Raw genomic sequence first — 10,219 nt, 5'->3', positions numbered from 1 at the left:
TCGAGACCCCCCCCCCCCCCCCCCCCCCCCCACACACACACACACACCCCACTCTCTCACCAGACGGGGATAGATCTATGTGACTGTCATTCCTGGTTGAATCTGTAATGTAATAATGTCACTGTCTCTCTGATACTGTTCTGATCCTATTAGATTATTTGAGTGTCATGTGTTACGTAGATACTGTGAAGTATTCGACTGATTTCTTGCTGAACTATGCTTTCAGACATATATCAACTACACGATGTCTTCCTGTAAATAACAGAAATTCGAACCAGAAGACACGCCAGTAACAGGTAAGCAACATGTCATACAGTCGGGTTGCGATGATCAGCTATCAACCCAGTCATTAACCAAATCACGGAGTCCGACTATCCAACCCATTAAGCTGATGGGGCCCAGGGATTTTCAAAGGGAAAATCTCTGTAATTTTCTTGCTTTCTTTTTTTTCGTTTGATTTAGGCAAAGGTGATTTATTCAACATCATCAATAAGCAGTACATACATGTGGTTGAATCTTCTCATGCATGCATGTTAAGTTAACCGGGATTGATGATTATGGCTGTTTCAGCCATCATTCTGTGTCCAGACAATCTGCCACTTTCAAAATGTTCTCTACAGTCTTTGAGGGTTCGTTTTTGTGTATTTTGCGACTGTAGTAAATTACAGCACCAAGATCTACTGCCACTCCGGCAGCTGCAAGAACCACACCCCCGACCTTGACTCCGGCTGCAGCAGCCTGGCCGGCAGTGGCAGCTTTTCCAGCAGCGGAAGTGATGTCAGTGCCAACTTCCGTAGCTGTCCCTACAGCCCGTCCAGCAGAGACAGCCCTGGCAGATACCTCAGCACCTGCTGCAATAGTTCCAACCACATCAACAGCACTTTTAGTTGCCTTCGTAATTTTAACAGCTTTGATTACCGAGTCAACCACGACGTCGACTGATTGGATAACTGCTCTTCCTTTGGTTGCAAGACCCAGAGGAAATGATTTTTTCCCAGCGCTTCTGATCATTGCAATGATATCGTTCTTTGTGTCATTGTTGATAAAAGTACTTTTTTCAATTTGACCTTGCAGAACAATCCTCTCTGGTTCTTGCAGCGTCTTAATTAGCGTATTCAGTTTTGAGTTAATATCTTCCGACATTTCCGAGTAATCATGAAGTCTTTGAGATAAGTGTTTTTCAGCCTTCTTGGTGATGCGATACTCAACAATCATGGACGACAAACCTGACACGGCACCACCTCCTCCGACCACGCCCCCAGCTATGGTCAGGCCTAATGATACCCCCGCAGTAACGGGGGCCAGAGCCAGACCGGCAATTGCAAGACCTCCACCAACGACACCCACATTTGAGGATGTGAGTTTCGCGATGTCAACTTTTCTTTGTTTCGATTTCAGGATTTCGGCAAAGTCACGTAATTCCTGAGCCAGTTCCTTTTTTAGTTTGTAGCAAGACTTAACTTCGGAACAGAAAGACGGAATGTCCACTTCTTCCATTTTGAAACCTGTGAAGTAAGAGAGAACACGCCTTAGTTGTGATGATCGAAACGTCGGGTTCTCGAATACTTCTGAAACTATTTCCATTCAAAAATATGTCATAACATAAACAGACTGTCTTTACAAAGTACGTGTTTTCAGACAGACGACTGTCATGAAATGTATGCCAATTCAGGCAAAATTATTAACGTCTTCTTTTTACAAAATGGACACCCGGATTGTAATAAAACTCACCCGGATTGTAATAAACCTCACCTGGATTCGTCGTCTCCTTAACTTTATCCTTTTCCCCCGAAACCGATAGAGGGACGATCCTGAAACATTTGAGGATAACTAGCTTTTAAATAGGTTAAAGCTTACCTCGTCTGCAATACAGACCATGAACGAAATAAATTAATCCAAGATTGATCATGCGAGCCTAGAATATGTTAGTAGCAAGTCTAGATGTCCATAGGTTGAAAGTTTCAGGGCTCCTTTTCATTATTTTGCATTCTCTTTACTGTGAACATTTGTTTTCCGCAAACTATGTTCTTTTCAGAGGCTAGTTGTTAGCCTAAGAGCTATCATCATTCCATTGAAATAAGACAAATGAACTGTTTCTTCAGATGTTAGAACATGGAAAATCTTAAGGAATCCTCGTCTCAAAAACCGCTAGTAGCCACGTAGCAGTAACCACAGACAGTAACACATTAGGGCAGAGATGTATTCAAGCCAGGAATGTATTGGAAAAATACGTTCAAATTGATTAGTTGTAAAATTGTTATTTATAAAAAAGCACGTGGAAGTAGTTTTCAGTTCCCACTAAGCAACAGTGTTAATACTTTGTTTTACCCAAGTGTAATTGCTGCTAATTGAACAAAATGTTTAACTGAAAATTAAACTTATGAAGCATAAACTGAGAAGTGCGCTTTCCTTTGCCCTTGAATGTGTATGGCCGTACTGACGTTTTCAGCGTGACCCAGATTAGTCTGTTGTTGTAAAGTTATATACCGAGCAGCACGGGTTTACGTAGCGCTACACGCGGAAGTAAACTGCACTTGAACCGTACATCCCTTATCTATCTGTACATGTTGTCGTCAAACATCCCCATACGTTCCCCACACATGCTGACCCGACAGACAAAACGGAGGCAAACTTTGAAAGAACGCGAACAGTTAATACTGTGGCTTATTACTTTTGTACATTATCAAACAACTAAATGAAAAAGATCAGATATATCTCACCTAGTCCATTCGGCCTCAAGTAAATGTAAACATGAAAGGTACGGGTTACTTTCCTCTATGAGTTGATGTGTGAATTTCACCATGCTATTTTACATGACATTTCGACGTGGGTATGTGTAAAGTGAATTTGTAAGTCAACATTCGGTTGAAAAAGATCTACCTGTGATCACCTGTGGCGTGACTGTTGTGTTCCTGTGCGTCGTGTGAAGCCGTCCATATCTACACCCTCTCTATGAAGGCTCCCCGGTGTCACGTCAGTCGCACAGCAAGGCGGATGCTCGAGTGTTGAGGATTTCATTGTCTGGCCTAGCATAGTTCACAATGGCCTGCGTGTGTGAGTCACTGAGTGAGTGAGTTGGGTTTTCCGCCGCTTTAGTAGTATTCCAGGAAAAGCGAACCCAGGTCTTCGCAGTGAGGCACAAGAGCTTTAACCACTAGGCTACCCCACCGCCACCGCTTGTATACAAACACTAAATAGCATCAATTTGCATTGCTTAGAACCAGGAAACAAAAAGTGAATACTGACAGGTTTCACTAGTGGACTCCACTCCAAGATTTTAGGGTAGCGGATATTTTAGCGGTAGCGGGTAAAAGTCTGCATAAAATTTTTTAAAAATGTTGAGAAATTCGTATTCCTTTTGGTATGTTTGATGCCGCACTCGGTGAATAATGGCATCTGGACCAGACATTCTAGTGAGTGACATTATGATCATCATCTATGTAGTAGCTATGTAATGCATGAAACAAGTCACCATATCCACCCGAACCCGTTAGTCGCCCATTACACGACAAACATAGGTTGCGGAAGACTATTTCCTTTTTGGATTCCGCGAAGTATGTTTCAGCATATCATTTGTCGCCCGTGATTCAACGAGTACGTATAAACAAAATGCCATACATAGAATTTGGACACTTCCGTTAACCTTCACACACAAGGTGAATTCTCAAAGCGCTAACATTATTACCTCAATCAATGGATCAGTGTACACTACAACCCAAACTGTCTCTGCCTCGCAAGTGAGTTTACTGTCGCTTGGCTATCTCATTCAACCAGGTAACCATTCACTGCTTGATGAAGCTATTGTGAACAAAGTCACTTGCCCAAAGTAAGACCACATGTGTTGCAGATGCTCAGCGGTGGGTCAGCATTGGAGTCATAGAACCGTTAAGGACTCAAGCTGCCAAAACATTGTCACCTACCCGAAGAGTTTCCTAGACCGACGTTGCTACCATAATCGTCCACAAAACGTATCCTCTACAAAGTGTGAAGGGATGAATTCGAAATTTGATTTTAGAAACGATAACTGAATGTTTCGACCATTAAGGTAGAATTGTAGTAATAATGAGATGAGATTCACCTGTGTGCAGTTGCACATATATTGATATTCCAACAATGACAAGGTGTATACCGCTCTTATATCGCTGTATACCCAGTTATATGGAAGATATCCTGTTATATTGATGTATAAACTGTTACGTTGCTAGATACCCGGTTATATTGCTGTATATCCGGCTACTATATACATGTACCCTGTTATATTGCTAGATACCCCATTACATTGCTATAACCCAGTTATGTGGCGACGTATAGCCTGTTACATTGCCAGATACCTTGTTATATTGCTGTATATCCTGTTATATTTGCTGTTTATGCTGCTATATCGCTAGATACCCTGTTGTACTGTTAAATACCCCGTTACATTGCTGCTGGTTCTGTTATATTACTAAGTATTATATTGTATTGCTGTACATCCTAGGCCTGTTACATTGCTATATACCTTGTTATATTGCTACACGCACTGTTATATTGCTATATACCCTGTTATTTTGCTGAAGACCCTGTTACATTGCTAAATACCCTGTTATATTGTCGTACTAAGCTCACCAGAAGAGTCTTCTGTTGACATTGGACAGATATCCTATGGAAGCTGCAGAGACTGTTCTTTGCTGCATCTCGAGCAATATGATAGCACGGTTTCCAGTGTATGCGAATAGTTTGATCTTCCTCCAGCGGCCCTTTTTCCAAATTTTACGGCCGTTTCAAACAGTTTTGATATGTGAGTGTCGCTTTGGCTCTGTCTTTTCTTTCTAATTTAGATACACACAGCACAGAAGATACTAAACGCACAAAGAAAGTCAAGTGCAAATCTTCAAAGTTTGCTGTAAGAATTATATTAACCCTTTGAAATAACCCAGCACTACTGGCGTCAAGGAATTCTCGGTTAAAATGAGATTTCCATGTGAAACGGAGTTTCTTTTAGACATGCTACTCCACGTGGGTACCAGCAGTCTTGGACAAAAAACATTGAGTCGGGTTTTGTGTCATTAGGAGCCATGGTACTGTGTAAAGAAAATGAATGAAGTGATTAACAACCGGATCAGAATTGTGTGGATGGTACGAGGAATATATACACCCGAGGAATTCTTATCAGAGATAACATACATGTCAGTTTGTTGTTTTACGACGCAGTCAGCCACCTATAGGTGCATAATCTAATCCCCGGAGTCAAACCAGTTGACAGAATGATCATGGACACCCACGTTTCACGTCTTAAGGCCGACCATCCAATTGCCAAATAAGCTGTAATGGGCGGTGGGTACCAACACGGATTTATGATGTGTTTGTACTGACGATATAATTTTAATTTGCAGATATTCATATAAATATCAAACGGATTAATAGGTGTTGCACTGACGGACCCAGCAAAGGATAGGCTTAGGGCTGGTAAGGTCACGCAGTGTGTGAACGCCCTACCTTCTCGTTTTACACACACACACACACACACACACACACACACACACACACACACACACAGACGACCTGCGACTTGGCAATTGTGTGCACCGACCCTTTCCTCAAAATTCTGCATTCGCCACTGATTTGTATTCATAACAAACCCGGAATATATATATTATAGCTTCACACCGCTCTTGTGCATACTGGGTCGTTGGGGGTAGTCAAGTGGTTAAGGCGTTTGTTCGTCACGCTGAGGACATGGGTTCGATTCCACACATGGTCACAATACGTGAAGCCCATTTCTGATGTCCCACCGTGATATTGCTGGAATGTTGCTAAAACTGGCGTTTACCAAAACGCACTTTAGTGCTTATTGGAATTACACTTCTCAAACGCTAGTTCCACGACGTCCATCTTTAATAAAGGATGGGACATAGTTAAACACCATTGCTTTACAAACATCGTCGGGTCTGAAAAGCTAACTATTGGTGAAAGTTTTATGAATGAATCATTGAAACTCAGAGATGACACAGTGTCAACGTGTCATATACGCACGTCTTTAGGTCTTCAGGGGCCCATTTGACAACTCATTCTGAAATCTAAATGAAAGCCATATTCATGTGTGGATCTAGCAGATAGTGATTACTCTAACTGCACAGTCACAGACACGCATTGATTGATTGATTGATTGATTGATTGATTGATTGAAAAGTTGATTGATTGAGTCAGTGAGTGAGAGCAATATTGAATACAGCCCCTTGAAGACAAGACTCGGGTACCAGTTAAATATGCCCCGTACGCATAACTGTTTGGTGTTTGTTTCGAAGGATCACAAATATTTACACATAAGCATGCGAGAAAATGGAAACGGGGACTACAATGAATGACATCCTAAATGGATACCCTGTCACTCACTAGTCACATGCCGCTGTGAACTTAGCTGTTTAAGATATCATGCTTTGTCCGCTCACTCAAAGCCGAAAGCTTTGCCTGTGTTTGATCAGTATCACTGTGTGTTTTGACGACGCTAACATGGTCTGACTCTATATCATCACGTGATACTGAACAGATCAGTAGACAAGTTTACTATCTCAACACATCTTACAACAGAGACGAAGTGAATGAAAATTAGTTGTTTTCAGTATGTTTTTTTTTTATTAAATGATAAAATATGTGATCTGCATAAAACACGTTAAACCTCACTACTGAGAGCGTTGATTGCCCAGTTGCCTCCTAGGTCAATACCCTGGCACACAGATACATATACACATCTAGAATAAGTCGTATGAGATACACCTTTGATAAATTAAATAATTATTCTTTTACATGTGAATTTGTGTTGATCTTTCTCAATATAAGTAGATGATTGTCGTTAGAGGTTGAAGATAGACTTGCTATCGGTCGAAGATAACTATGCTACAGTACAACACTGTTCATTCGGCAATCTCTACCATCCAGTACAACACCGTTCATTCAGCAATCTCTACCATACAGTACAACGGCACAGCACTGTGTCTGGGTAGAAAGGTTCACATCACATGTTAAGCAGGGCGTTTCTGGGGTATGTGGCAATCAAGAAGTAATGACATCTTGTTACATTTAGGGGAAAGATGTATTTTTATTTCAGTACAATCAGGTTACAAAGCTGCGTGTTTGTATTCAGAGACATAATATGGATTACATTGACTATAAGTATTGTATAAGCAATAATTCTCGGACATAGAGAGACACCCAATGGGAAAAGTCTCATACAAAAAGGTATTAAAACACAGTAGAACTTAAGAAAAGGCTTAACCTGAGGTTGCATAACACATCTTTGTGAAAGCATATGATTAATGTTACAAAGTTAAAGTGATGGACACAGAAACGATGAAAAATAAAGGAGATTACAAACAAAGGCATGAAATCAAAGGATATGTAATTGTTCCCAGAGTTTTAACAATGGAAGCCATTTTTGAAACGCATAACCCTTTCTAATTCTTGTGGATAGAGATTTTTTCAGTTCGGTAGAATATATCTGCTTGAAGATTTTTGTCATTGTATCATCTGAAGTGGGTAATCAAATTAAATGTGGCTGGGAAACCCAAGAGAATAGCCCACGTGTCCGCTTTTCAGAGTTCAGGTGTAATTCCACATTCAACCAGAATTCTTTGACTGCTCACATTCTAGAACAACCTATCAGTTTTACAGAGGGCAAACATCCTCATTTACTGATTTCATATATTTCTGTTCCTTCGTGATGTAGACTATGTAATGTGAAATATTTAAATAGAATTCTAATAGTTTGTTATCCTTTGTGCAACATCCTATAATGAAGAAATCTCTCCAGGATGGCAAAACCACATTGAAGTTATCAACCATTTGTCACACAAAGGTGGAAGCTCATCATAAACAATAATCAAGCTAGCAACAATTAATTCAACAACCGTTCAACAAACGATCATGACGTGGGTAAGTGCAACTACACACAGAAATTCGAGTATTACTGAAAGAATTAAGGGATACTGAATATCTATAGATGAGTTAGTAAATGGTGTAAGGATAAGCATATGTGTAGAAAGAATGTGAACTATACGATCATACAATTATACACAAATGTAATGAGATTCTGAACAAGTTTTACATCTTTAATGAAAATAATTTGCTCAAATAGCGATTAGCAAGACAAAATTGGAATTGAGTCCAAACCACAAGATTGAGCGGTAGCAGAAGTAAGCAGAAAAAATAACACTAACAAGGATAGACGCGAACTGTGTCGTACAGGGATGTCGCAGTCTTTTTTTGTGGTATTCCAGGTTAGAATTGGTCTTCAGCAACCCATGCTTGTAGGAGGCAACTAACACTCGGGCCTGCTGACACGATTTACATATCACCATACATGTATTTCTAAGGTAATCTGGATTTGATTGTGGCTGTTTCTATTCTCGTTCTGTATCCAGACATTTAGCCACTTCAAGGATGTTCTTTACAATCTTTGAGTGTTTGTTTTGGCGTAATTTATGACTGTAGTAAATAACAGCACCGAGATCTACTGCCACTCCGACAAAGGGAAGAGCCAGACCCCCGACCTTAACCCCTGCTCTTGCAGCTTTACCGGCAGTAGCAGCCTTTCCAGCGGCGGAAGTGACGTCAGTGCCAACATCGGCAGCCGTTCCTACAGACCTTCCAGTTGAGAAAATCCTGACAGATGCCTCAGCAGGAACTGCAATTCTCTCGACCACACCAACAGCCCTTTTAGTTGTCTTGGTAATTTTAACAGCCTTGATTACCGATTCAACCACGTCCTTGGCTGATAGGATAACAATTCTTCCTCTGCCTACAACACCCACCGGAAACGACATCTTTTCAGCGCTTCTGATAATTTCAATGATATCGTCCTTAGTGTCATTGTTGATATCAGTGCTCCTTTCAATAACATCAGCCCACTCTGGTTTTTGCAGTGTCGCAATTAGCATCTCCAGTTTTGATTTAATATCTTTAGACTTTTTCGCGTAATTACGAAGTCTTTGAGATACGTATTTTTCAGCGTCATCAGTAATGTGACGGTCATCAAACATGGAAAATATACTTGACACGCCAGCCCCTCCTCCGACCACACCTCCAGCAATGGTCAGGCCTAATGAGGCCCCAACAGTAAAGGGGGCCATAACCATGCCGGCGATTGCAAGACCTCCACCAACGGTACCCCAGCTGAGGATGTGAGTTTTGCTATGTCAACGTTTCTCTGTTTAGATTTCAGGTTTTCGGCAAAAACACGTAATTCCTGAGCCAGTTCCTTCTGTAGCTTGTAGCAAGACTGAACTTCGGAACAGAACGGAATGTCCACCATTTTGAAAACTCTGAAGTGAAAGCGTAGAACTCACATTAGTTTTGTTGATGATCGCAACATTTGGTGAAATGTCTGATAGTTTCAAAGCCATTTTCATGAAAAAAATCCAAAAACAGAAACAAACATACCGCTCTCCAAAAATTATGGTTTTTGACACGTCATGCTATTTGAAGCCATTTCAGACAAAGTTTATAGTTCACTGTTAACTGACGTCATTTTTCCTAATTTGAAATGGCTTTTTATATGTCTCACCCGGATTCTTCGTCTCTGTAACTTTGTTTTCTCGCCGAGACCACAGGAGGGACAATTCTGAAACTTATTGAGTAAATATAGCCTGTTAATTAGCTAAAATTACTCCCATTTCGATAAGATGACACAAATGACAAAACAAATATATCATTCAAAGTGCACGGCAGTCTCGACATAGACTGGATAAGTCCTGCAACATTCTTCCCCAGTCTTCCCCCAATGCGATGGCCAGTTGTGGCATTAATCTGTGAACGAGACTCGCTTCCAGTTTCTAAGGTTCCAGTTGGAGACTCTTTGACACTAACGAATCGACTGCACCAGTTGATGTCACTCAAAACAGGGGCGACAACTGGCCTTGTTGGTCGAATTGCCACCTGTCGATTCCTGACTGTTTGGTCGGAAATTCGTCTTGAAACAGGGATGTCTAGTGGCAGGACGATGACGCAAGTGAGCAACCCGTTTGTAGTGTATCCTGCGCTTGGGTGGTATTTCTTGGACGGCCACTTCTCGGGGGATCTTGGATGGAATTGGTCAGAAGGAAAGACTCCAAAGGCCATGATACATGTGTTCCATACATATCCTTCTCTGCTAAATGTTTAATATATTGATGTCCTCTACAACACTTCTGTCATCAGAAATGTAGCACTGTTTATCTATCATGCTGTAAAGTACCACCAATCACAT

General features: G+C 41.0%; 1 protein-coding gene and 1 pseudogene across 3 annotated transcripts; both read right to left on the bottom strand.

Moving 5' to 3' along the window:
• Positions 1-438: 438 nt before the first annotated feature.
• LOC137294135 (uncharacterized) lies at positions 439-3,004 on the bottom strand. Of its 3 annotated transcripts, none has more exons than XM_067825113.1 (3): positions 2,881-3,004; positions 1,753-1,811; positions 439-1,505 (listed from the first exon to the last, which is right to left on the bottom strand). In XM_067825113.1, exon 3 carries the CDS (start codon positions 1,495-1,497, stop codon positions 574-576), a length of 924 nt encoding a protein of 307 aa, XP_067681214.1. In that variant the 5' UTR covers positions 1,498-1,505; positions 1,753-1,811; positions 2,881-3,004; the 3' UTR covers positions 439-573. The 3 variants fall into 3 exon arrangements, with proteins under 3 accessions (XP_067681214.1, XP_067681213.1, XP_067681215.1); XM_067825112.1 differs by having other exon boundaries at positions 2,891-2,976; XM_067825114.1 differs by having other exon boundaries at positions 1,732-1,811; positions 2,881-2,931.
• A 5,371-nt stretch (positions 3,005-8,375) lies between these two features.
• Positions 8,376-9,286, bottom strand: LOC137294482 (uncharacterized; annotated as a pseudogene).
• Between the last annotated feature and the right edge of the window lie 933 nt (positions 9,287-10,219).

Source organism: Haliotis asinina, chromosome 8, assembly GCF_037392515.1.
Source record: "Haliotis asinina isolate JCU_RB_2024 chromosome 8, JCU_Hal_asi_v2, whole genome shotgun sequence".
NCBI classification, from domain to species: Eukaryota; Metazoa; Mollusca; class Gastropoda; order Lepetellida; family Haliotidae; genus Haliotis; species Haliotis asinina.
The sequence above is the reverse complement of the archived record's forward strand: the minus strand, read 5'-3'. Positions and strand labels throughout refer to the sequence as shown.

What these genes read in the sequence shown, in the direction of transcription:
- LOC137294135 (XM_067825112.1), bottom strand. Translation starts at nt 2,937, where the DNA reads ATGGACGGCTTCACACGACGCACAGGAACACAACAGTCACGCCACAG. An exon ending in ACACAACAGTCACGCCACAG is followed by an intron (nt 1,812 to 2,890) that starts GTGATCACAGGT and finishes CAAATGTTTCAG; the next exon opens with GATCGTCCCTCTATCGGTTT. An exon ending in TAAGGAGACGACGAATCCAG is followed by an intron (nt 1,506 to 1,752) that starts GTGAGGTTTATT and finishes CTTACTTCACAG; the next exon opens with GTTTCAAAATGGAAGAAGTG.